Genomic DNA, 27078 nt, shown 5'->3' on the forward strand with positions numbered 1-27078 from the left:
CTGGGTGCAGACACCTTTCCAAGGACAACTGGACCCACGACAACTGTAGTACATAAACACAGCACCATCAGGTGGTGGTCTGCTGCAGCTGCAGCTGGTGGGATTCACGCAATGGTAGAAAACAATCACTTGAATGGGTAACGCTTCCGGAGGGTTAACACAGCTGTTTGCTCCAGCAGAACCCACCTTATGTTTCATCCCGTTAAACAAGCCTCGCTGTTACCATGGAAACGGACGTAACTAAAACCTCAGATCAACTTTTGATTTTATCAACATGAATAAAACTCACATCAAGATTAAACCTGGACTGATAAAATCTTCCTCACTGGTTCGGCGATTAACCAATCAGCCTGTAAGTCTGTGGGTGGACACCAAAACCAGGCGGACCAATCAGGTGCACTGATGAGGACCTCTGCTTTGTCACCTCTTCATAAAAGTCTGAATATATAGCATCACTAATTCTTTCCATCTCTTAAAGTTACCTTGGAAAGATCGGATCAGACGTTATCTGTCCCCCAGTGGGACATTGACACGTCTTGGCAGCAGCAACCATCTGCAGTTTGTTCTGTTTCCACCCTTATGTTAAAGCACATTTCCCCATCAACCAGGGTTTGATCAGGGAAATCCATCCTGTTGCAGTCTGCAGAGGAACTTTTACTGATACCTGACCTTCACATTTAAACTTTCTCCACCTTCAGGTGCAGAAGAATCTTTCAGATCACGGATTCTGTCTCCCAAACAAACATTAAACATCTGGAAAAAACATTGCACTTATCGTCACAGCTAAATACATGCTAACGCCAGGGTGTCCAGCTCCGGTCCTCCAGGACCACAATCCTGCAGGTTTTCCATGTATCCCTGCTCCAACACACCTGAGTCAAACTAATCACTTGTTTTGCAGAACTTCATAGGCTGTGCAGTCTATTTAATGGATGTCAGGTGTGTTGGAGCAGGGATACATGGAAATCCTGCAGGACAGTGGCCCTCGATCGACTTTGGACGCCCTGTGCCAAGCAGTAAAACAGATAATCCACATGAGCAACTTCCACATCCTGATGATCAGTGAAAAAACCATGAAATAAAAAACATAAAAAGAAATAAAACATGCGTTTTATGAATGAGCTTCCCCAGGATCTGCACCCTCTGGGTTCTCTAGATGCTTCTAAAGACCTCTCAAAAACATATTTGCTCAGGCATTATGGCTCCAAAAGACTCTGTGACACTGCTGTGTATTATACTGTTTTTATTTCTTTATTTTTTTCCACACGCTGCAGTTTTTATGTTGTGAAGCACTTTGTGACCTTGTGTCTATGAAAAGCGCAATATAAAAAAAACTTTATCTTACAGACTCAAACAATTTTTCCTTTTATTACTTCTAAGAAAACATTTTATTATATATGACCGTATTTAGGCCGTGCAATGGACTGGCGAGCTGTTCAGGGTGTATCCTGCCTGTCCTGGGTTAGGCTCCGGCTTCCCCGCCACCCTTCATCGGATGAAGCGGTTAGGATGATGAATGAATGAACTTCCACATCCTAGAGATGATCAGTGGAAAAAACACAAAAACCATGAAATAAACACATAAAAAGAAAAAAAAATATTAAGCGTTTTACAGGCTAAAACAACTTATTACTGTTATAAATCCATTATATTATGCATGACCATATCTAGGCAAACTTTAAAATACACTGCTCAAAAAACAAAGGGAACACTAAAGTAACACGTTGTAGATCTGAATGAATTAAATATTTTATTAAATACTTTGTTCTTTCCATAGTTGAATCTGCTGACAACAAAATCACACATAAATTATCAATGAAAATCAAACATATCGACCCATGGAGGTCTGGATTTGGAGTTCTACAGGCTGATCCATCTTTGATGTAATGTCCTTTAAACAAGTCAGAATGAGGCTCAGTAGTGTGTGTGGCCTCCGCGTGCCTGTATGACCTCCCTACAACACCTGGGCATGCTCCTGATGAGGCGGCGGATGTTTTCCTGAGGGATCTCCAGACCTGGACTAAAGCATCCGCCAACTCCTGGACAGTCTGTGGTGCAACTTGGCGTTGGTGGATGGAGCGAGACATGATGTCCCAGATGTGCTCAGCTGGATCCAGGTCTGGGGAACGGGCGGGCCGGTCCATAACATCAATGCCTTGGTGTTGCAGGAACTGCTGACACACTCCAGCCACATGAGGTCATTTACCAATCTTGGTGTTCTCTGGCAAACGCCAAACGTCCTGCACGGTGTTGGGCTGTAAACACAACCCCCACCTGTGGACGTCGGGCCCTCATACCACCCTCATGGAGTCTGTTTCTGACTGTTGGAGCAGACACATGCACATTTGTGTCCTGCTGGAGCTCATTCTGCAGGGCTCTGGCAGTGCTCCTCCTGTTCCTCCTTGCACAAAGAAGGAGGTAGCGGTCCTGCTGCTGGGTTGTTGTCCTCCCACGGCCTCCTCCACGTCTCCTGATGTACTGGCCTGTCTCCTGGTAGCGCCTCCATGCTCTGGACACTACGCTGACAGACACAGCAAACCTTCTTGCCACAGCTGGCATCGATGTGCCATCCTGGATGAGCTGCACTACCTGAGCCACTTGTGTGGGTTGTAGACTCCGTCTCATGCTACCACTAGAGTGAAAGCACCGCCAGCATTCAGACCAAAACATCAGCCAGAAAGCATCGGAACTGAGAAGTGGTCTGTGGTCTCCACCTGCAGAACCACTCCTTTATTGGGTGTGTCTTGCCAGTTGCCTATAATTTCCACCTGTTGTCTATTCCATTTGCACAACAGCAGGTGGAACTGATTGTCAGTCAGTGTTGCTTCCTAAGTGGACAGTTCCATTTCACAGAAGTCTGGTTGACTTGGAGTTACATCGTGTTGTTTAGGTGTTCCCTTTAGTTTTTTGAGCAGTGTCTATAAACTAAATAAAGTTGCTGTTGTGTTTGCATAGGATGGAATAGGACTCTCTACTAGGCTAATGAGATGCTTGAGTTAAAATAAAGTCAGTATAAAGACGTATATTTAGACTATTTTGCAGTGAAATCAGCAAAAAAAAACAAAAAAAACAACAACAAAAAAACCGACCAATGACAATTATTTTGATAGTTACCGTCAGCTCTGGTCTACTTCCTGTCGTGCTTTTATTTTGTAAGTTGGTACCGGAAGAGATCGGCAGTGTTGACGGTGATAGTCGCGCGCTGCGCCTGTTCGAGCCTTCCTGCGAACATGGACGTCCATGTGAGAAAATAACCTGACCATGGTTCTTCCAGTCGCCTGCGGGACAAACCAGCTCAGACAAGCAGGTAGGTCCGCCTCGGTTCCGGTGCGGAGTGGGACCGAACCGGGTCAGCTGCGCGCGGCTAGCCGCTCAGCAAGCAACGGTAGAAGGCAGCGCGTTTAACGGAACCGTGGTGCGCCAATTATCGGACACACCTCCGTCAGAAGCTCCGGTGTCGTTGTTTCTGTTAGAACTGGGCCTGAACGCACCACGCTGCGCCTGAACGCACCACGCTGCGTCTTTCTCCTGGTTTTTATTTGACGAGTTTCTGCTGAAACCTGGAGCCAGACCTGCTGTTCCCGGTTCTGGTTAACGGGGTTTTAACGGGTCGTGAACCAGAACGGTTCTGAAGACCGAGGTGTGTTCAGCTCTGCGTCCGGTAATGGAACCCTGTGGCTCCACCGCGGTGTGCCGGTAAACCGCCACGGTCTCTACCGGTTCGGTTCTGGAGACAAACGCGGTGAAAGGTTCCGGGAAACCGTGGGGAGTTCTGTCCGATAATGGAACCCGCACAGGGATGTGGGGCTGCAGCTGATGAGGCCTGGTTGCAGGTCTACCCCCCCCAACACACACACACACCCAGACACACAGACCAGATTCTGGTTCCGGTTTCCGTTGTGAGTTAATGCTGGTGCTTCTGTAGACCCAGACCCAGATGGGGTTCTGCCCCGGACCCAACGCCCCCCCCAACAGGAAGTTTTGCTCTCTGCGGTTTGACAGGAAGTGTGTTTGTGTCACATGACCAGACGCTGCAGGTGCAAAACCAGACTGCAGTCCCAAAACCAGGTCAGAGTTGCTGTATGGTGGACCGAACCGGCCCAGACAGACCAGATCTTAGTGTCCCAGAACCGCTCCCCAGCTGTTTAAGTTCTGGTTCTGAACCAGGCCCGAACCAGACCCAGTTGGCTCATACGGGGGGGGGGGGAGCTTAAGACATGTTCCAGTTAAAGTTCTGATGGGAATAGAAGGTTCTGTTCGGGATTAGAGCTCTGCCTCCTCCGCCAATTGGATCAGCTGGAAAATGGCGGCCAGATCTGAGGCCATCCTTTCTGTATTGGGAGGAGTTCTGGTTCTGGACTGGTTCGGGTGGGACGGCGTTGGAGGTCATGTGATCTGGTGGGGTGACGTTGGGGGTCATGTGACCTGGTGGGGGTGGGATGGCGTTGGGGGTCATGTGACCTGGTGGGGGTGGGACGGCGTTGGGGGTCATGTGACCTGGTGGGGTGGGACGGCGTTGGGGGTCATGTGACTTGGTGGGGTGGGACGGCGTTGGGGGTCATGTGACTTGGTGGGGGTGGGACGGCGTTGGGGGTCATGTGATCTGGTGGGGTGGCGTTGGGGGTCATGTGACTTGGTGGGGGTGGGACGGCGTTGGGGGTCATGTGACTTGGTGGGGTGGGACGGCGTTGGGGGTCATGTGACCTGGTGGGGGTGGGACGGCGTTGGGTCATGTGACTTGGTGGGGGTGGGACGGCGTTGGGGGTCATGTGACTTGGTGGGGGTGGGACGGCGTTGGGGGTCATGTGACTTGGTGGGGGTGGGACGGCGTTGGGGGTCATGTGACTTGGTGGGGTGGGACGGCGTTGGGGGTCATGTGACTTGGTGGGGTGGGACGGCGTTGGGGGTCATGTGACTTGGTGGGGTGGGACGGCGTTGGGGGTCATGTGACCTGGTGGGGGTGGGACGGCGTTGGGGGTCATGTGACCTGGTGGGGGTGGGACGGCGTTGGGGGTCATGTGACTTGGTGAGGTGGGACGGCGTTGGGGGTCATGTGACTTGGTGGGGTGGGACGGCGTTGGGGGTCATGTGACTTGGTGGGGTGGGACGGCGTTGGGGGTCATGTGACTTGGTGAGGTGGGACGGCGTTGGGGGTCATGTGACGAGGAGGCGTGAGCAGAGGCTGCTGGTTGGGAATGTGGTGCGTTCAGGTACCCGCTGGTCGGGAGGAAGATGTCGGGACGTGTCGCGTCTCGCCAGGAATGTGTCGCTGCAGGAAGAAGACGCTCTGAGGAAAACTCTGCAGCTTCATTTTGTTTTTATTTCTACTTTTTACATGAAGTTTATTTTAAAATGTATTTATTTTATTTTGTGAAAAGATAAAAACGTGAAAAAGTATTTATTTATTTAGTCCAGAAGAGTTTTAATTATTTCTTTATAATTTCTGATAATTTTTTCCTTTGTTTTTAATGAGGAAGACTCATGCTGTGATTTTTGATCAGAAATGATTGTCTGATCCTTCTGATCTGAATCCGATCAATAAAGTCAGCAGAGTCCTGCTTAGCGACACCCAGAAGTGGGAAAGGCTCCAGACTGGTGGAGCTGGGCGTTTCCCAGCATGCACTGGGCAGCAGCAGCTTGTGTTTCCGCGGTGAAGAGCTGACAGAAGCAGCGCTGCGTTCACTGCCTCCGTCTGAGCACAGGACGTTATGCAACACGTGGGTTGTTCCGTCTGAGCCCAGCATCCCTCACACTCGGTAGTGTGACGGCTGCATCGTGTCACGCGTGTTCTCTGAAGGCTGTGCACACGCTTATGTAACGGGATTAACGACTGGATCTCCCCACAAACGTTTCATCGTTGATGGAAAAACGTCCCGGAAAAGATGGGAATACCACAAATACTGGAACAGACGCTGCATTTACTGTCCGATGAAGATGCGGAGAACCTGACCTGGCGCTTGATCCGCTTCTTCCTAGATGGATGATTCCAGGTTTTCCCAGATATGACTGATAATTCCAGGTATTCCCAGATGTAATTCCTGGAGAACTGTCTTCAGGTTCCTATGTGGATGTCCACCACAATTGTTTCCTGTTGGAACTTCTTCTTCTGCAGATTTCCAACCAGCAGCTGTGCGGCATCAGCTGTCTGGTGACTCCACACAGACCAGTTCATTCACTTACTGGAACGCCAGGTTCTGGAGGTACTCGGTCCTGCATGTTTTACATGTTTCCCGCTCCAACGCCAGGTTCTGGAGGTACTCGGTCCTGCATGTTTTACATGTTTCCCGCTCCAACGCCAGGTCCTAGAGGTACTTGGTCCTGCATGTTTTACATGTTTCCCACTCCAACGCCAGGTCCTGGAGGTACTTGGTCCTGCCAGTTTGACATGTTTCCAGACGCTGCAGAAAAACCACGACGTGCTCCTTTAGACCAGCAGCTGATCTGACGGGCCGGCCAGACGTCGGCTGGAACCCAGAGACCTCTCCGTGGCGTTTACGTCACCTTTGCTGCATCATCCTGCTGAAGTAATTATGGAAGCTGACTGCGTCCTCTCCGTCCCCATGATGCTGCCGGCGCTCCGTGGATGCTCTAAATTTAGACTCCAGATATTTAAATCTCCTCCAGGAGCTGCAGCTCCTCCACTTTCAGCTGGTCGGAGCAGTAAACCAGGTCAGCTGCAGACTGTGGGGGTCTGGGGGTCTGGGGGGGGTCTGGTATCTCCTGCAATCAACGCCTCAAAACTATAATATTATTCGTCTCATTGTTCTTGCGTTAAAAGATTATGATGCTTGATTTATTGTTAAATGAAAACAACTTTATCTCAGCGATGATGCTGTTAATAAAATTAGCATTGCAAATACATATGTAAATATTTCATATATTATAAAAAATAGAATTTATTTATTTTTTGTTTATATTAAACTTAGAACATATTTACTGTTATTAGTTCACACAGCTGTGAAGTAAACATCCATCCATCTTCGTGCCGCTTATCCGGGGTCGGGTCGCGGGGGCAGCAGCCTAAGCAGGGAAGCCCAGACTTCCCTCTCCCCAGCCACATTTGCCAACTCTGCGGGGGGATCCCGAGGTGTTCCCAGGCCAGCCGAGAGATATAATCCCTCCAGCGTGTCCTGGGTCTTCCCCGGGTCTCCTCCCAGAGGGACGTGCCTGGAACACCTCACCAGGGAGGTCCAGGAGGCATCCTGACCAGATGCCCGAGCCACCTCAACAGGTTCCTCTCGATGCGGAGGAGCAGCGGCTCTACTCTGATCTCCTCCCGGATGACCGAGCTCCTCACCCTATCTCTAAGGGAGAGCCCGGCCACCCTGTGGAGGAAACCCATTTCAGCCGCCTGTATACGAGATCTCCTTCTTTCAGTCACGACCCACAGCTCATGACCATAGGTGAGGGTAGGAACGTAGATCAACTGGTAAACCGAGAGCTTCGCCTTCTGGCTCAGCTCCTTCTTCACCACGACAGACCGGCGCAGAGTCCGCATTACTGCAGACGCCTCACCGATCCGTCTGTCGATCTCACGCTCCATCCTTCCCTCACTCGTGAACAAGACCCCGAGATATTTAAACTCCTCCACTTGAGGCAGGACCTGACTCCCGACCCGGAGAGGGCAATCCACCCTATTCCGGCTGAGGACCATGGTCTCAGATCTGGAAGTGCTGATTCTCATCCCAGCTGCTTCACACTCGGCCGCGAATCGCTCAGGTGAGAGCTGGAGATCACGACCAGATGAAGCCAACAGGACCACCTCATTTTTTTCCTGTAGCTATTTAATTTATATTGCATATTATACAACACATTTATTATATTGTACAATATTATAATTTATAATTACAATATGATTAACTTAATTTCAATCTGAAGTAGGTCCTCCTGTTCAGAGACATGTTCCTTTGGGTGAAGTGGTTCCTCGTCCTGATAGTAGTCGATACATTCTGTAATCATGAACAATAAGAAATATTGTTCCTGGTGATGGTCCTGGTATCAATCCAATGTAGGTCCTAGTGATGGTTCTGGTATTGACCCTAGTATTCCCTGTGATGGTCCTGGTATCGATCCAATGTAGGTCCTAGTGATGGTTCTGGTATTGACCCTAGTGTAGGTCCTAGTGATGGTCCTGGTATCGATCCAATGTAGGTCCTGGTGATGGTTCTGGTATCGACCTTAGTGTAGGTCCTGGCGATGGTTCTGGTATCGATCCAATGTAGGTCCTGGTGTTGATATTGGTATTAATCCAATGTAGGTCCTAGTGATGGTCCTGGTATCGATCCAATGTAGGTCCTGGTGATGGTCCTGGTATCGATCCAATGTAGGTCCTAGTGATGGTTCTGGTATTGACCCTAGTGTTGGTCCTAGTGATGGTCCTGGTATTGACCCTAGTGTTGGTCCTAGTGATGGTCCTGGTATTGACCCTAGTATTCCCAGTGATGGTCCTGGTATCGATCCAATGTAGGTCCTGGTAATGGTCCTAGTATCAATCCAATGTAGGTCCTAGTGATGGTTCTGGTATTGACCCTAGTGTTGGTCCTAGTGATGGTCCTGGTATTGACCCTAGTATTCCCAGTGATGGTCCTGGTATCGATCCAATGTAGGTCCTGGTAATGGTCCTAGTATCAATCCAATGTAGGTCCTGGTGATGGTTCTGGTATTGACCCTAGTGTAGGTCCTAGTGATGGTCCTGGTATCGATCCAATGTAGGTCCTGGTGATGGTCCTGGTATCGATCCAATGTAGGTCCTAGTGATGGTTCTGGTATTGACCCTAGTGTTGGTCCTAGTGATGGTCCTGGTATCGACTCTAGTGTAGGTCCTAGTGATGGTCCTGGTATCGATCCAATGTAGGTCCTGGCGATGGTTCTGGTATCGATCCAATGTAGGTCCTGGTGTTGATATTGGTATTAATCCAATGTAGGTCCTAGTGATGGTTCTGGTATCGACCCTGGTGTTGGTCCTAGTGATGGTCCTGGTATCGACCCTAGTGTAGGTCCTGGTGATGGTCCTGGTATCGACCCTAGTGTAGGTCCTAGTGATGGTCCTGGTATCGACCCTAGTGTAGGTCCTGGTGATGGTCCTGGTATCGACCCTAGTGTAGGTCCTGGTGATGGTCCTTGTATTTTATAGATAATTGGAGCACTTTTTGGGGAAAGCGTGGTCTTATTAGGAGAGATGGCATCCATCCCACGTTGGATGGAGCCGCTCTCTTATCTAGCAATATGGACTCTTTTATTAGTCAGCTAAATTGACAACTCAGGGTTGGGACCAGGAGGCAGAATTGTAGTCCTACACACTTTTCTGCAGCTTCCCACCTGCCGCCGCCCACCCAAAACCCCATTCTGACCTTATACACCTCCCCAGCAGTAAGAATTAAACAACACAAAAACACTTCTGGGGTTAATCGTGAAAACCTCATAAAAATAAAAACAATAGATCTAATAAAATCTGAAAATAAGACAATAAAGTGTGGCCTTCTGAATATCAGATCCCTCCCAAATAAGTCTTTATTAGTCAATGACTTGATAGGTGATCACCACATTGATTTATTCTGTCTTACGGAAACCTGGTTACAGCAAGAGGATTATGTTAGTATTAATGAAGCTACGCCAGCTAACTATTTAAACTTTCACATTCCTAGAACTACAGGCAGAGGAGGAGGTGTTGCAGCTATTTTTCAGTCAGAATTATTAATTAATCCTAAGCACAAAACTAACTATATATCCTTTGAATTCCTGACATTAAATTTATCTCATCCAAAATGGAATTCAGAGAAACCGCTCCTTTTAGCATTAGTGTATCGCCCACCTGGACCTTTACTCCGAGTTTCTGACCCAATTCTCTGATCTCTTGTCTGAGTTAGTGCTGACTACTGATAAGGTCATTGTACTAGGTGATTTTAATATTCATGTTGACCATGAAAATGGTAGTTTAAACATTTCCTTTAGCTCTATTCTAAACTCAATTGGGTTTTCACAAAATGTCAATGTAGCCACTCACTCTCATGGTCATACTCTTGATCTGGTTCTAACATCTGGTATTGAGACTGATAAGCTCAAAGTATTTCCTCAAAACCCTGTCTTGTCCGATCACTTCTTGTTAACCTTTGAATTCACTTTATTTGATTACTCACTGACCAAAAATAAATTCTACTATAGTAGATGTTTATCAGACAATAATATTACAAAATTTAAACAATCAATTGAATCAATTTTTTCACATCTACCATGTGTTAGCATGACTGAGAGTCCCCCTTTAAGCTTTACTCCTGCTCAGATTGATCAACATGCTGATACTATAACAGCTTCAATGCGTACAACCTTGGATAATGTTGCTCCCCTAAAGAAGAAGAAATTAGGTAAGATTATGAAGGCTCCCTGGTTTAATTCCCAGCTTCGAGCTCTAAAACAGGCATCAAGGCGTTTGGAAAACAGATGGCGTTCATCAGGACTAGAGGAGTCTCACTTAACCTGGAAAGAAAGTTTAAGCGTATACAAAAAAGCCTTACGTACGGCAAGAACAGCTTATTATTCATCATTGATAGAGGAAAACAAAAACAACCCTCGGTTTCTTTTCAGCACTGTAGCTAGGCTTACTAGGAGCCGGAGCGCTGTGGAGCCATGTATTCCTTTCTCACTTAGCTGTGATGATTTCATGTATTTTTTCAGGAATAAAATTGATACTATTAGAGATCAAATCCACAATACTCTTCCTTCTACTTATAATGTTGAGCCTGTTGTGGTCTCCGAAGCATCCTTAGAACCAGGATCTGACTTGTGTCTAAATAGTTTCTGTCCTGTCCAACCCTCTGAATTAACTAAAATAATAGCTTCATCTAAATCAGGGGTGTCCAAAGTCGGTCCTCGAGGGCCGCTGTCCTGCAGGTTTCCCATGTATTCCTGTTCCAACACATCTAGCTTCCACTAAATGGATCAAACAGCCAGTGACGTGCACAACTGATTAAGCTCTACTACTAGTTAATTTGAATCAGGTGTGTCTGAGCAGGGATACATAGAAAACCTGCAGGATTCTGGCCCTCGAGGACCGGAGCTGGACACCTCTGATCTAAATCATCCACCTGTATCTTAGATCCTCTCCCAACGAGCCTCTTTAAGGACATTTTCCCTTTAATTAATACATCACTACTAAATCTTGTCATTATGTCTTTAGTGACAGGATATGTACCACAATAATTTAAAACTGCTGTAATCAAGCCTTTACTTAAAAAGCAATCTCTGGATCCAGAGGTGATAGCAAATTATAGACCTATATCTAACCTCCCGTTTATGTCCAAAATTCTGGAGAAAATAGTTTCCGCTCAGCTACATGCCCACCTGAGCAGAAATAATTTATGTGAAGAGTTTCAGTCAGGATTTAGAGCTCATCATAGCACTGAGACGGCATTGGTGAAAGTTACTAATGACCTTCTTATGGCCTCAGACAAAGGACTTGTGTCCGTACTTATCTTGCTTGATCTTAGTGCTGCATTTGATACAGTCGATCATAACATTCTGTTACAGAGACTAGAACAGGTGATTGGAATTACAGGTACAGCGTTAAGCTGGTTTAAATCATATTTATCTGATAGACTTCAGTTCGTTCATGTAAATGACAAGTCCTCCTCACAAACTACAGTAAGTCATGGAGTTCCTCAAGGTTCTGTACTTGGACCAGTACTCTTCACGCTATATATGCTCCCTTTAGGCAAAATTATTAGACAGCTTGGAATAAACTTTCATTGTTATGCAGATGATACTCAACTATACTTATCCTTTAAACCAGATGAAACAAATCAGCCCAATAGGCTACAAAATTGTCTCATAGACATAAAGACTTGGATGTCTAGAAATTTTCTCGTCTTAAACTCAGATAAGACTGAAGTAATTCTCGTTGGATCTGAAAAACTCAGAGCTAAATTTTCCGGTTTTGTAATGAACCTGGATGGCATTACTTTAGCTTCCAGTGCTACAGTGAGAAACTTTGGAGTTATATTTGACTCGGACCTGTCCTTTGGCCCACATATTAAGCAGGTTACTAAAACGGCCTTCTTTCATTTATGTAATAAAGCCAAAATTAGGGACATTCTGTCTCAGGGTGATGCAGAAAAACTGGTTCATGCTTTTGTTACTTCGAGACTAGATTACTGTAACTCTCTATTACTGGGCTGTCCTAAATATGCCCTGAAAAGCCTTCAGCTGATCCAGAATTCTGCAGCCAGAGTCCTGACCAGAACCAGCAGGAGAGATCATATTTCTCCAGTTTTAGCCTCTCTTCATTGGCTGCCTGTTGAATCTAGAATAGAATTTAAAATCCTTCTCCTTACATATAAAGCCCTCCACAACCAGGCACCACTATATATCAAAGACGTCATTGTTCCTTATATACCAAGCAGAGTACTTCGTTCGCAGACTGCAGGCTTACTTGTGGTTCCCAGAGTCTCAAAGAGCCGAGCAGGAGGCAGAGCCTTTGGTTATCAGGCCCCTCTCTTATGGAATAAGCTCCCAGTTAGTGTTAGGGAAGCAGACACCCTCCCCACCTTTAAGACGAGGCTGAAGAAGACTTATCTTTTTGATAAGTCCTATAGCTAGGGATGGTTAGCATCCCTTAGTTATGCTGCTATAGGTTTAGACTGCTGAGGGACATTTCCTGATACACTGAGCTTCTTTCTCTTTATCTCTCTCTTTTATCCCCCCCGCCCACCCCCAATAACAGTGTTGCATCATTAATATGTATGTCTCCTGTCTTAGCAGGTCTCCCTGGCCGGGAGTAGCAGTTCCTGTTGTCTGTTGTCTTTCTGTCCTCTTCCCCCCACACAGCAGAGGCAGATGGCTGCCTGTCCTGAGCCGGGTTCTGCCGGAGGTTTCCTTCCTGTTAAAAGGGAGTTTTTTCCTTCCCGCTGTTGCCAGTGTGCTTGCTCAGGATGGGAGATTGAGTTGAGTCCAACTGGTGATGGTCCTGGTATCGACCCTAGTGTAGGTCCTAGTGATGGTCCTGGTATCGACCCTAGTGTAGGTCCTGGTGATGGTCCTGGTATCGACCCTAGTGTAGGTCCTGGTGATGGTCCTGGTATCGACCCTAGTGTAGGTCCTGGTATCGACCCTCGTGTAGGTCCTGGTGATGGTCCTGGTATCGACCCTAGTGTAGGTCCTGGTGATGGTCCTGGTATCGACCCTAGTGTAGGTCCTGGTGATGGTCCTGGTATCGACCCTCGTGTAGGTCCTGGTGATGGTCCTGGTATCGACCCTAGTGTAGGTCCTGGTGATGGTCCTGGTATCGACCCTAGTGTAGGTCCTGGTGATGGTCCTGGTATCGACCCTAGTGTAGGTCCTGGTGATGGTCCTGGTATCGACCCTAGTGTAGGTCCTGGTATCGACCCTCGTGTAGGTCCTGGTGATGGTCCTGGTATCGACCCTAGTGTTGGTCCTGGTGATGGTCCTGGTATTGACCCTAGTGTAGGTCCTGGTGATGGTCCTGGTATCGACCCTAGTGTAGGTCCTGGTATCGACCCTAGTGTAGGTCCTGGTAATGGTCCTAGTGTAGGTCCTGGTGATGGTCCTGGTATCGACCCTAGTGTAGGTCCTGGTGATGGTCCTGGTATCGACCCTAGTGTAGGTCCTGGTGATGGTCCTGGTATCGACCCTAGTGTAGGTCCTGGTGATGGTCCTGGTATTGACCCTAGTGTAGGTCCTGGTATCGACCCTCGTGTAGGTCCTGGTGATGGTCCTGGTATCGACCCTAGTGTAGGTCCTGGTGATGGTCCTGGTATCGACCCTAGTGTAGGTCCTGGTGATGGTCCTGGTATCGACCCTAGTGTAGGTCCTGGTGATGGTCCTGGTATTGACCCTAGTGTAGGTCCTGGTATCGACCCTCGTGTAGGTCCTGGTGATGGTCCTGGTATCGACCCTAGTGTTGGTCCTGGTGATGGTCCTGGTATCGACCCTAGTGTTGGTCCTAGTGATGATCCTGGTATCGACCCTAGTGTTGATCCTGATGTGGTTCAGGGATGCGTTAAGACCACAGACTGTTTATAAAAGACGGTTTATGGTTCAGATGTTTGGAGCAGAAAGTGATGAACATGCAGATTCTTAGGCAGTCATGTGGCTTGGTGATGTCATCCATGTTCAGTGGAGTTGTAGAGAAAAGATGCAAGAGTGCCAGAGAGATGCTGTGTTGTCATGACACCCAGATGAGACAGGGAGTCTTTGTGTTAGGGTGACACGGCACTAGTTGTTGTTGGCACGAGTTGTCCATACGTCACCTCCACGTATGGAGGAGGAATAAAACCCTCCTTTCAGACCTCCTTCCTCCTCAGCTGTGGTTTCTCAGATCCACATTTCACTTGAAAAACTAGAAGTGAAAGCTTTGTTTACTCCATCACAGCACTGCACACAGAATTGGTTGTCCCCCTGAGACGGTCAGTCAGTCAGACGGACCTTGAGGTTCTAGTCAGATAGTCCAGGACGTTCTAGCCGGATGGAGCTGGACGTCCTAGTCGGACGGAGTTTAACGTCCTTGTCGGACGGACCTGGTCTTCCTTGTCGGACGGACCTGGTCTTCCTTGTCGGACGGACCTGGTCTTCCTTGTCGGACGGACCTGGTCTTCCTTGTCGGACGGAGTCGAAGATCCTTGTCGGACGGAGTCGAAGATCCTTGTCGGACGGAGTCGAAGATCCTTGTCGGACGGAGTCGAAGATCCTTGTCGGACGGAGTCGAACTTCCTTGTCGGACGGAGTCGAACTTCCTTGTCGGACGGAGTCGGACTTCCTTGTCGGACGGAGTCGGACGTCCTATTCGGACGGACCCGGACGTCCTATTCGGACGGACCCGGACGTCCTATTCGGACGGACCCGGACGTCCTAGTCGGACGGACCCGGACGTCCTTGTCGGACGGACCCGGACGTCCTAGTCGGACGGACCCGGACATCCTAGTCGGACGGACCTACACGTCCTAATCGGACGGACCTGGACGTCCTGGTCGGACGGAGCCGGACCTCCTTGTCGGACGGAGCCGGACCTCCTTGTCGGACGGAGCCGGACCTCCTTGTCGGACGGAGCCGGACCTCCTTGTCGGACGGAGCCGGACCTCCTTGTCGGACGGAGCCGGACCTCCTTGTCGGAGGGAGCCGGACGTCCTTGTCGGAGGGAGCCGGACGTCCTTGTCGGAGGGAGCCGGACGTCCTTGTCGGACGCAGCTGTACGTTTCAGTCGGACGCAGCTGTATGTTCTAGTCGGAAGGAGTAGAACATCCTAGTCGGACGGGGCTGGACGTCCTATTCGGATTCTCATGTCACAACAGCTCTGCAGGTCAGAACATGTCATCTATTTTTTTTAATCAGGAGGAACTTTCTCTGTTTCACTTCCAACATGGAGCTTGGTGGAACTCCACATGTAGATACTGAGCAACAGGGGCCCAACGTGGAGCCTGGTGGAACTCCACATGTAGATACTGAACAACAGGGGCCCAATGTGGAGCCTGGTGGAACTCCACATGTAGATACTGAACAACAGGGGCCCAACGTGGAGCCTGGTGGAACTCCACATGTAGATACTGAACAACAGGGGCCCAACGTGGAGCCTGGTGGAACTCCACATGTAGATACTGAACAACAGGGGCCCAATGTGGAGCCTGGTGGAACTCCACGTGTAGATACTGAACAATAGGGCCCAACGTGGAGCCTGGTGGAACTCCACATGTAGATACTGAACAACAGGGGCCCAACGTGGAGCCTGGTGGAACTCCACATGTAGATACTGAACAACAGGGGCCCAACGTGGAGCCTGGTGGAACTCCACGTGTAGATACTGAACAACAGGGGCCCAACGTGGAGCCTGGTGAAACTCCACATGTAGATACTGAACAACAGGGGCCCAACGTGGAGCCTGGTGGAACTCCACGTGTAGATACTGAACAACAGGGGCCCAACGTGGAGCCTGGTGGAACTCCACATGTAGATACTGAACAACAGGGGCCCAACGTGGAGCCTGGTGAAACTCCACATGTAGATACTGAACAACAGGGGCCCAACGTGGAGCCTGGTGGAACTCCACGTGTAGATACTGAACAACAGGGGCCCAATGTGGAGCCCAGTGGGAACTGGATTGTTGATTATCTTGGTGATCTAAAGGCTTAAAATAACAAGTTTTTAACACAGATACACAATATTGTTCCATATATTTCTCTAAGATAAAATCTTTCTTGTACTTCCTCATCTTCATCTTTTTTCTTCTTTGTTTTCTTCTCCAGTCAGTCCACATTGCTTACATCATAGTAAGCCTGTCTGTCATGTAAAGCTTCTGATTGATCAGTGTATCCATCCTCTGATCAGATTACTTTTGGTCCATGTAGTTGCTGAGCCAAAAACCTGATCTAATGTGCGTATCTAATGTCCATCAGGCTGAATTTCGTCCCGTGTGATGATGTTGGATGGAGGTTGTGGTTGTTGGTTGGTGCAGGATCAGATTGGGCTGCCATGGCCACACGTGTGACTACCAGAGGAAGCGGTGAGGAAATCTCTGGGTTTTCCACCATGTTTTCATTCTGGTGTCAAAAGGGGAAGTTCGGGAGATGAAATCAGTCTCCTCAGCAGCTCAGAGGAATGAACTTTCATGTCCGATCTATTTCAGCTTCTGCAAACCACAAAGATGAAGAACGAAGCCGAACGTTGCAGGTGGGTTAGGGCGAGTAAAGCAAGCGATCAGGTCATGAATCCGATCGGTTGGGCTGTTTCCGGAAGAGGGAACTTGCTTCATGACTGCAGAAGAGGCATTATTTATGCAGCTGACGCAGCAAATCGTAACATTTCAGTCTTCCCTGACTTCCTGTAAAACCATCTTTATCTGAACTTTACTCCAGTCACAGAAAACTGTTGGACAGATCTCTGGCATGAAGCTGCTTTGCCATCTTTTCTGAGGTCTCTGAGCTACGTTGTAGCTATGGCGGGCTCTGTGGACCAGGATGGTCCAGCCGGGATGTTTCCAGGTGATCTGTGTTCTTACCAGCAGCATTCTAGTCATACATGATGCCATGTCACCAGGAAGCAGGCTGCCCATCCTCTTCCTGTTTTCTATCCGACCTTCACCCCCTCCCTTCTGTCCCTGTGAAGGTCTTCCTCTCGCTCTCACCCTGTGATGACAGATCTGGGGGGCGCGTCCATGCAGGAGGAGGTGACTCCTTTATTTAAAGACCTGATGAACCACATGGTGTTGTCATGACCTTATACATGAAATCCAGTTTTCTCAGGATTCTAGACTCTCTTTTCATGTTTGGTAAAACTGGACCTGAAGGCGTTTTTGTGTTTACCGCGCATCATTTGTACAGAAACGATTTACAGGCAAAGTTATAATCCAGTCAGACCGGTTCACCATGATCCGCATCAGTCCAGTTTATTATAATAAGAAACCTCCATCAGGACCAGAACCAGGAAGCAAAACCTCCATCTGGACCAGAACCAGGAAGCAAAACATCCATCTGGACCAGAACCAGGAAGGAAAACCTCCATCAGGACCAGAACCAGGAAGCAAAACATCCATCTGGACCAGAACCAGGAAGGAAAACCTCCATCAGGACCAGAACCAGGAAGCAAAACCTCCATCTGGACCAGAACCAGGGAGGAAAACCTCCATCAGGACCAGAACCAGGAAGCAAAACCTCCATCAGGACCAGAACCAGGAAGCAAAACCTCCATCAGGACCAGAACCAGGAAGCAAAACCTCCATCAGGACCAGAACCAGGAAGCAAAACCTCCATCAGGACCAGAACCAGGAAGCAAAACCTCCATCAGGACCAGAACCAGGAAGCAAAACCTCCATCTGGACCAGAACCAGGAAGCAAAACATGCATCTGGACCAGAACCAGAAGGACAACCTCCATCAGGACCAGAACCAGGGAGGAAAACCTCCATCTGGACCAGAACCAGGAAGCAAAACCTCCATCTGGACCAGAACCAGGAAGGAAAACCTCCATCAGGACCAGAACCAGGAAGGAAAACCTCCATCAGGACCAGAACCAGGAAGCAAAACCTCCATCAGGACCAGAACCAGGAAGCAAAACCTCCATCTGGACCAGAACCAGGAAGCAAAACATGCATCTGGACCAGAACCAGAAGGACAACCTCCATCAGGACCAGAACCAGGGAGGAAAACCTCCATCTGGACCAGAACCAGGAAGCAAAACCTCCATCTGGACCAGAACCAGGAAGGAAAACCTCCATCAGGACCAGAACCAGGAAGGAAAACCTCCATCAGGACCAGAACCAGGAAGGAAAACCTCCATCTGGACCAGAACCAGGAAGCAAAACCTCCATCAGGACCAGAACCAGGAAGCAAAACCTCCATCTGGACCAGAACCAGGAAGCAAAACATGCATCTGGACCAGAACCAGAAGGACAACCTCCATCAGGACCAGAACCAGGAAGGAAAACCTCCATCAGGACCAGAACCAGGAAGGAAAACCTCCATCTGGACCAGAACCAGGCAGCAAAACCTCCATCTGGACCAGAACCAGGAAGGAAAACCTCCATCTGGACCAGAACCAGGAAGCAAAACCTCCATCAGGACCAGAACCAGGAACGAAAACCTCCATCAGGAACAGAACCAGGAAGGAAAACCTCCATCAGGACCAGACCGAGTCCCCAACCGGACCCAGTCCCCGACCGGACCCAGTCTAGTGGACTTGAAACCTACTGAGTCCTGGACTGGGATGGTCAGTGGACCGGTCAGGCAGGAGCTCAAGGTGACACGAACGTTGAAGCTACTGGCTTCATTTTTGTCCTTTTTATTGTGAATTTCTTGGTTTTTTTTTATTAAACATGAAATGAAATCTTCTTTCATTCCATTTATTTTATAACTTGAAAAGAATTTTCTGTGTTCTGAATGAAGAGCTTGTCTTTGTTCCCAGCAGCATGTCTCTGTAAGCTGAACCTCTCTGTGTCCTGCAGTGGAGGCCAGACAGGAGGCATGACGGAGGAGAAGTGTCCCCAGCTGGTGGACTACTTTGTGGTAGCAGGTCTCCACCCTACGGGGCCCTGGAGGCCCCTGGACGAGGACGGCAAGGCCTCCTCCTCGTCTGCGCCCTCCTCGGTCCGGGCAGCGGAGCCGGTGACGGACCTGGTGGTGATCGCTCGGGGTCTGGGAGAGGAAGTCCCAGAGGGCTTCACCTGCATCGAGAAGACGCTGGGGGGCCACTCTGCTGAGCTGAGCGCTGGGCTCATCAACAACCCACACCTGTACCTGTGCTACCGGAGAGGGCGGGACAAACCACCCATACTGGACCTGGGGTAAGACCCCGGACAGCTTCAGGTCTCGTGTTGGACTTCTCTTGGACGCATTAGGGACCTGACTTTGGGCTGAGATGGACTGGTTCAGGACTAGTTTGGATCTGTTTGGGAACAGTTTCTGTAATCTGGGACGGGTCCTGGTCCTGGTCTGGGACGTGTCCTGTTCCTGGTCTGGGACGGGTCCTGGTCTGGGATGGGTCCTGGTCTTGGACGGGTCATGGTCCTGGCCTGGGACGGGTCCTGGTCCCAGTCTGGGACGGGTCCTGGTCTTTGACAGGTCCTGGTCTGTGGTCCAGGATGGGTTCTGGTCCTGGACTGGGACCAGTCCTGGTCTGTAGGGAGGTCCTAGTCTGTGGGGAGGTCCTGGTCCGTAGGGAGGTCCTGGTCCGTAGGGAGGTCCTGGTCCGCAGGGAGGTCCTGGTCTGGGACCGGTCCTGGTCCGTAGGGAGGTCCTGGTCCGTAGGGAGGTCCTGGTCTGTAGGGAGGTCCTGGTCTGTAGGGAGGTCCTGGTCCGCAGGGAGGTCCTGGTCTGGGACCGGTCATGGTCCGTAGGGAGTTCCTGGTCTGGGACCGGTCCTGGTCCGTAGGGAGGTCCTGGTCCGTAGGGAGTTCCTGGTCTGGGACCGGTCCTGGTCCGTAGGGAGTTCCTGGTCTGGGACCGGTCCTGGTCCGTAGGGAGGTCCTGGTCCGTAGGGAGTTCCTGGTCTGGGACCGGTCCTGGTCCGTAGGGAGTTCCTGGTCTGGGACCGGTCCTGGTCCGTAGGGAGGTCCTGGTCCGTAGGGAGTTCCTGGTCTGGGACCGGTCCTGTTCCGTAGGGAGTTCCTGGTCTGGGACCGGTCCTGGTCCGTAGGGAGGTCCTGGTCCGTAGGGAGTTCCTGGTCTGGGACCGGTCCTGTTCCGTAGGGAGTTCCTGGTCTGGGACCGGTCCTGGTCCGTAGGGAGGTCCTGGTCCGTAGGGAGTTCCTGGTCTGGGACCGGTCCTGGTCCGTAGGGAGTTCCTGGTCTGGGACCGGTCCTGGTCCGTAGGGAGGTCCTGGTCCGTAGGGAGTTCCTGGTCTGGGACCGGTCCTGGTCCGTAGGGAGGTCCTGGTCCGTAGGGAGTTCCTGGTCTGGGACCGGTCCTGGTCCGTATGGAGGTCCTGGTCCGTAGGGAGTTCCTGGTCTGGGACCGGTCCTGGTCCGTAGGGAGGTCCTGGTCCGTAGGGAGGTCCTGGTCTGGGATCGGTCCTGGTCCGTAGGGAGTTCCTGGTCTGGGACCGGTCCTGGTCCGTAGGGAGGTCCTGGTCCGTAGGGAGTTCCTGGTCTGGGACCGGTCCTGGTCCGTAGGGAGGTCCTGGTCCGTAGGGAGTTCCTGGTCTGGGACCGGTCCTGGTCCGTATGGAGGTCCTGGTCCGTAGGGAGTTCCTGGTCTGGGACCGGTCCTGGTCCGTAGGGAGGTCCTGGTCCGTAGGGAGTTCCTGGTCTGGGACCGGTCCTGGTCCGTAGGGAGGTCCTGGTCCGTAGGGAGGTCCTGGTCTGGGATCGGTCCTGGTCCGTAGGGAGGTCCAGGACGGGAAGCGGTCTCTCTGACCCTGCAGGCTCGTATGAAGCTGCTGGTTATGTAACAGCAGAATTATGCAACATGGAAGCAGCCTTCATCTTCATCTTCATCTTCATCAGCTCATTCTGCATGACAGCTGATGATGATGATGATGATGGGAATCCTCTCTCCCATCATCACATGACGGGTTTAGTGGTGGACCGGGAAGATGTCTCACATCTGATCGCAAAGGTCATCAGGTCAGGCTGGATTTATGGCATCACCATCATCGTCATTATCACCATCATCATCATCATCATTATCACCATCACCATCATCACCATTATTGTCATTATCACCATCATCATCGTCATGGCGAGGGAGGAAGATCTTCCCTCCATCTGAGCAGAGGGAGGAGGGACTGATGACATGTTTTATGAATGCTTTTACTGCCCTGTGATTGGCTGACAGGAGCTGATCAATCAGCTGATCAGTCACTCTGATCAGCTGATTGATCAGTCCTCATTCAGGTCTTCAGTTGGTGAATCAAGGTGTTATTTGGCGACTTGGCGACTTAAAACGGGTCAGACATGAAGAAGTTAAAACCATAGACATCACATATACGTAGACGCCTCATTTAACGCTGGAGAGTGGACCAGCTTCATTGCCATATTGGATGGGTTTCCGCCATATTGGATGGGTCTCCGCCATATTGGATGGGTCTCTGCTTTCGAGTCTTGCTGCAGGGTCGATGTAGTTTCCCCACATAACTGTTTTCTGTGGAACAACACGTATATATTACACACAAACAAAACACTTTTCTACATAACTGGTTTATAAATAATGTTAACACAGTGAATAATTTACTAAATGATAAATTTTGCTCCTATGAGGTGTTTTTGGAAAAATATGATATTGATGTTTCACAAAGAGAGTTTTACATGGAAGCATAATTACCTCCACCATGGAGGTCATGTTTTTACTTTATCTGTTTGTCTGTTTGTGTTCAAGATAACTTTAAAAGTTCTGGACAGATTTTCATTAAATTTTCAGGCCTTGTTGGAAATGTGAAAAGGAAGAACTGTTTTAATTCTGGTGGTGATCCGGATCACCGTTTGGATCCAGGAACTTTTTAAAGGCCTTGGTGGATATGCATATCAGCATATGGTTGCAATAACCGGTGAAATATTTCAATCAGAACGTGTGGAATTACATTTCACAAGGTTGAATAATAATTTATTTGACCAGATAGAAATAGATAAATCCAAATTCATCTATAAACAAACATGTTAGTATCAAATTCATTTATACATTTATTTACACTACTCACAAAAAGTTAGGGATATTTGGCTTTCAGGTGAAATTTATGGAAAATGCAATATGTTCATGCTACAGTGATATAATATCATAAAAGTAAGACATTTAAGTAGAAGGATGCACTACTGATTTCCTCATCTCAAAAAATTCATTCAACACAAAAGGTAACAACAATGGTAGTTACACCACAACAAAAAATTTGAACGTCTCAATATCTGGTCATGTGCCCTTGAGCATCAATTACAGCTTGACAACGACGTCTCATGCTGTTCACAAGGCAACTTATTGCCTGCTGAGGCATGGCATCCCACTCTTTTTGAAGGGCAGCCCTCAGGTCATTGAGGTTCTGGGGTGCAGGGTCTCGAGCCTCTACACGACGGCTCAGCTGATCCCACAGGTTTTCAATGGGATTCAGGTCTGGAGAGAGTGCAGGCCGTTCCATTTGAGGTACACCAGTCTCCAACAGCCGTTCCCTGATGATGCGGCCTCGATGAGCAGGAGCATTGTCGTCCATGAAGATGAAATTAGGCCTGTGCTGTTCATGTAGACCCATCCAAGATGGCGGCGTGACGAGACGTCAGCTCGTTTTGGCAGCGTGACGCAGCGTCTATGTTTATGATGTCTACGGTTAAAACGTTGCCATCTGGGTCGCTGAGGCTCAGTGCCTGAAGATCTGACCAAACGTTTGCCTGAATGAAAAGTGCATAATTTCAGCAGCTGTAGGTTGAACTGACTTACAGAGCTGGAAGATTCTGGAATTGAACGAATGGATCAGACTGCTCCACATCCAGAACCCTGTGGAAATGGCGCGGGGGTGGTTTTGATGGTTTTTGTCCCTGCAGGGTTCTATATGAGGGGAAGGAGCAGCTGAAACAGGGTTGGTACGTCGTCGAGACCACTCCTTACAGTCGCTCAGCCAGCCTGAGCTCTGGCGGGGCGCCGACAGCCCACCGGGTCTTCCTGATGTACCGCCGAGCTCTGGACTCACAGGGCCTCCACACGCTGGGTGTGACCGACATCGCCCTGCTGCTGCCCAGCAAGGGAGAGGTGGCTCCACACACATTCTGTCGGGTCGAGAAGAACCTCAACACGGGCATGGTGAGTTCTGGGAAGCTTCTGGGGCCACAGTGTGATGACCCACAGACTGGAGGTTAACCCGCCAACGTTACCATGGTAACTGATGCCAAACATGTTGCCAAGGCAAAGGATGCCCTACATGTCGCTACGGTAACAAACATGTCGCCATAGTAACTGATGCTCTCCGCATCGCCACGGTAACCAATGCAGAATGCAGTGTTTCAGTTCGGACCAAGAGAACCCGCTCAGAACCACACTGTCCGAGGTTCTGAGAGATTCTGGTTCTGAAAAAACTAGAACTAAATATTTAAACTGTTTCTGATCAGTGATTAATGTGATCAGAATGCAGAGATCTTTCAATAATTTCATCTCTGAACCAGTTTGGAACCAGAACCAGTGGTCCACCGTTAGACCAGAACTCAGAGGGAATCTGTTCTGCTGGAAACCTGCTGCCTTCACGTTGGGCATCATGTTACCATGGAAACCATGCCTCCAGCTGCTGGATCAGAATGAGCTGGTATTTTTTATAGTCCTGAGTTCTGGGATGGCTCTGCTGGTATTGGATCAGTTCCAGTTCAGAAACCAAGTGGGTCTGACCTTCAGCAGAGAAAGATCAGAAGCAACAACCCGGTTCTGTTCATCCAGCATATTTATATCTGCAGTGGGGTCCAGCTCTGTTCATCTGCTACAAGAGAGCCGTGGCCAAAGCCAACGCCCTGGTGTTCGAAGCCGGTGAGTACCTGTCCACCCACACCTGATGTTTACCTGGATCTGGTCCAGGTTTGCTTCCATCACATCACCTCCATCTGAACCCTAACCCTCCATCTGAACCCTAACCCCCCATCTGAACCCTCCATCTGAACCCTAACCCCCCATCTGAACCCTCCATCTGAACCCTAACCCCCCATCTGAACCCTCCATCTGAACCCTAACCCTCCATCTGAACCCTAACCCTCCATCTGAACCCTAACCCTCCATCTGAACCCTAACCCTCCATCTGAACCCTAACCCTCCATCTGAACCCTAACCCTCCATCTGAACCCTCCATCTGAACCCTAACCCTCCATCTGAACCCTAACCCTCCATCTGAACCCTCCATCTGAACCCTAACCCTCCATCTGAACCCTAACCCTCCATCTGAACCCTAACCCTCCATCTGAACCCTAACCCTCCATCTGAACCCTCCATCTGAACCCTAACCCTCCATCTGAACCCTAACCCTCCATCTGAACCCTCCATCTGAACCCTAACCCTCCATCTGAACCCTAACCCTCCATCTGAACCCTCCATCTGAACCCTAACCCTCCATCTGAACCCTCCATCTGAACCCTAACCCTCCATCTGAACCCTCCATCTGAACCCTAACCCTCCATCTGAACCCTCCATCTGAACCCTAACCCTCCATCTGAACCCTCCATCTGAACCCTAACCCTCCATCTGAACCCTCCATCTGAACCCTCAGTCCATCTAAACCTGACCTGTCAGCAGGAACCTTGGTAACAGGAAACCTCTTGTCTTTCAGGTCTGATCAGTCGGTACCCGGAGGAGGACCTGGACTCGTTCCCACTTCCCGAGTCTGTGCCGGTCTTCTGTCTGCCGATGGGCGTTACCGTGGAGAGCTGGCCCCTTAACTCCAAGTATCAGCTGCCTGTCTTCTCCACCTTCGTTTTCACTTCCGCTTCCGGGGACAAGGTGGGCGGGGCCATCACACAGGACACCTGTATTAATTTATCTGGTGAAGCAATCAATCATTGGAATCTTCTTGGTTTGGAACATGTGAAACTTGAGTCCTCCTCCATTCTGCAGGTTTACGGTGCTGCCATCCAGTTCTACGAGGTGTTCTCTCGGGAGCTGCTGTCGGAGCGGCAGAGCATCCGGCTTGGCTTGCTCAGCGTGGTGGACCGGCGGCCAATCACCAGCCGCAGTCTCCAGGTGAAGAAGAGCATCTGCGTCCTGTCCCACTGGCCATTCTTCACCGTCTTCCAGAAGTTCCTCACCTTCGTCTACAGATACTCCATCTCTGGACCGCACGTACTACCCCTGGAGAAGTTCGTACACAGCATCTTTATGTCCACATGAGGCAGTGAAGAAAACGTTCTAAAGAGTTAAAGAATGTTGGTTTTCTGTGTGTTTACAGACACATCTCCAGCTTCATGCACAACGTCCCGTTTCCTTCCCCTCAACGTCCCCGCATCCTCGTTCAGGTACCAACCTCAGCCAACATCCAATGACCTGCCATTTCATAGTGTTACCCCCTTTACCCTGCACGTCCTGCAGGGTAAACAGGTTAACCGTCCTTCAGGGTAAACAGGTTAACCGTCCTGCAGGGTAAACGGGGTAACCGTCCTACAGGGTAAACGGGGTAAACGTCCTGCAGAGTAAACCGGTTAACCGTTCTACAGGGTAAACGGGGTAACCGTCCTACAGGGTAAACGGGGTAAACGTCCTGCAGAGTAAACCGGTTAACCGTCCTACAGGGTAAACGGGGTAACCGTCCTTCAGGGTAAACGGGGTAACCGTCCTACAGGGTAAACGGGGTAACCGTCCTTCAGGGTAAAGGGGGTAACCGTCCTACAGGGTAAAGGGGGTAACCGTCCTACAGGGTAAAGGGGGTAACCGTCCTTCAGGGTAAACGGGATAACCGTCCTGCAGGGTAAACGGGGTAACCGTCCTACAGGGTAAAGGGGGTAACCGTCCTACAGGGTAAAGGGGGTAACCGTCCTACAGGGTAAAGGGGGTAACCGTCCTACAGGGTAAACGGGGTAACCGTCCTACAGGGTAAAGGGGGTAACCGTCCTTCAGGGTAAACGGGGTAACCGTCCTACAGGGTAAACGGGGTAACCGTCCTACAGGGTAAAGGGGGTAACCGTCCTACAGGGTAAAGGGGGTAACCGTCCTTCAGGGTAAAGGGGGTAACCGTCCTGCAGGGTAAAGGGGGTAACCGTCCTGCAGGGTAAACGGGGTAACCGTCCTACAGGGTAAAGGGGGTAACCGTCCTTTAGGGTAAAGGGGGTAACCGTCCTTCAGGGTAAACAGGTTAACCGTCCTGCAGGGTAAACGGGGTAACCGTCCTTCAGGGTAAACGGGGTAAACGTCCTGCAGGGTAAACGGGGTAACCGTCCTTCAGGGTAAACGGGGTAACCGTCCTTCAGGGTAAACGGGATAACCGTCCTGCAGGGTAAACGGGATAACCGTCCTGCAGGGTAAAGGGGGTAACCGTCCTACAGGGTAAAGGGGGTAACCGTCCTGCAGGGTAAACCGGTTAACCGTCCTATAGGGTAAACAGGATAACTGTCCTGCAGGGTAAACGGGGTAACCGTCCTTCAGGGTAAACGGGGTAAACGTCCTGCAGAGTAAACCGGTTAACCGTCCTACAGGGTAAACGGGGTAACCGTCTTACAGGGTAAAGGGGGTAACCGTCCTACAGGGTAAAGGGGGTAACCGTCCTTCAGGGTAAAGGGGGTAACCGTCCTGCAGGGTAAACGGGGTAACCGTCCTATAGGGTAAAGGGGGTAACCGTCCTGCAGGGTAAACGGGGTAACCGTCCTTCAGGGTAAAGGGGGTAACCGTCCTACAGAGTAAACGGGGTAACCGTCCTATAGGGTAAAGGGGGTAACCGTCCTGCAGGGTAAACGGGGTAACCGTCCTATAGGGTAAAGGGGGTAACCGTCCTGCAGGGTAAACGGGGTAACCGTCCTTCAGGGTAAAGGGGGTAACCGTCCTACAGGGTAAAGGGGGTAACCGTCCTATAGGGTAAAGGGGGTAACCGTCCTTTAGGGTAAAGGGGGTAACCGTCCTTCAGGGTAAACGGGGTAACCGTCCTACAGGGTAAAGGGGGTAACCGTCCTACAGGGTAAAGGGGGTAACCGTCCTATAGGGTAAAGGG

At 49.9% G+C, this 27078-nt stretch overlaps 1 protein-coding gene across 2 annotated transcripts in view; it reads left to right on the forward strand.

Moving 5' to 3' along the window:
* The first annotated feature begins 3165 nt into the window (after window positions 1-3165).
* dennd4b (DENN/MADD domain containing 4B) overlaps window positions 3166-27078 on the forward strand; it is a 52449-nt gene continuing 28536 nt past the window's right edge. The window contains exons 1-7 of one of the 2 annotated variants that reach the window (XM_079240412.1): window positions 3166-3307; window positions 18940-19278; window positions 22958-23213; window positions 23855-23924; window positions 24715-24884; window positions 24999-25240; window positions 25330-25396. In XM_079240412.1, coding sequence (XP_079096538.1) covers window positions 18959-19278; window positions 22958-23213; window positions 23855-23924; window positions 24715-24884; window positions 24999-25240; window positions 25330-25396 — 1125 coding nt within the window. In that variant the 5' untranslated portion in view covers window positions 3166-3307; window positions 18940-18958. The remainder of the gene's footprint in view (window positions 3308-18939; window positions 19279-22957; window positions 23214-23854; window positions 23925-24714; window positions 24885-24998; window positions 25241-25329; window positions 25397-27078) is intronic. The other variant, XM_079240413.1, reaches the window with a different exon arrangement.

Source organism: Telmatherina bonti (genome assembly GCF_933228915.1).
Source record: "Telmatherina bonti genome assembly, chromosome: 5".
NCBI classification, from domain to species: Eukaryota; Metazoa; Chordata; class Actinopteri; order Atheriniformes; family Telmatherinidae; genus Telmatherina; species Telmatherina bonti.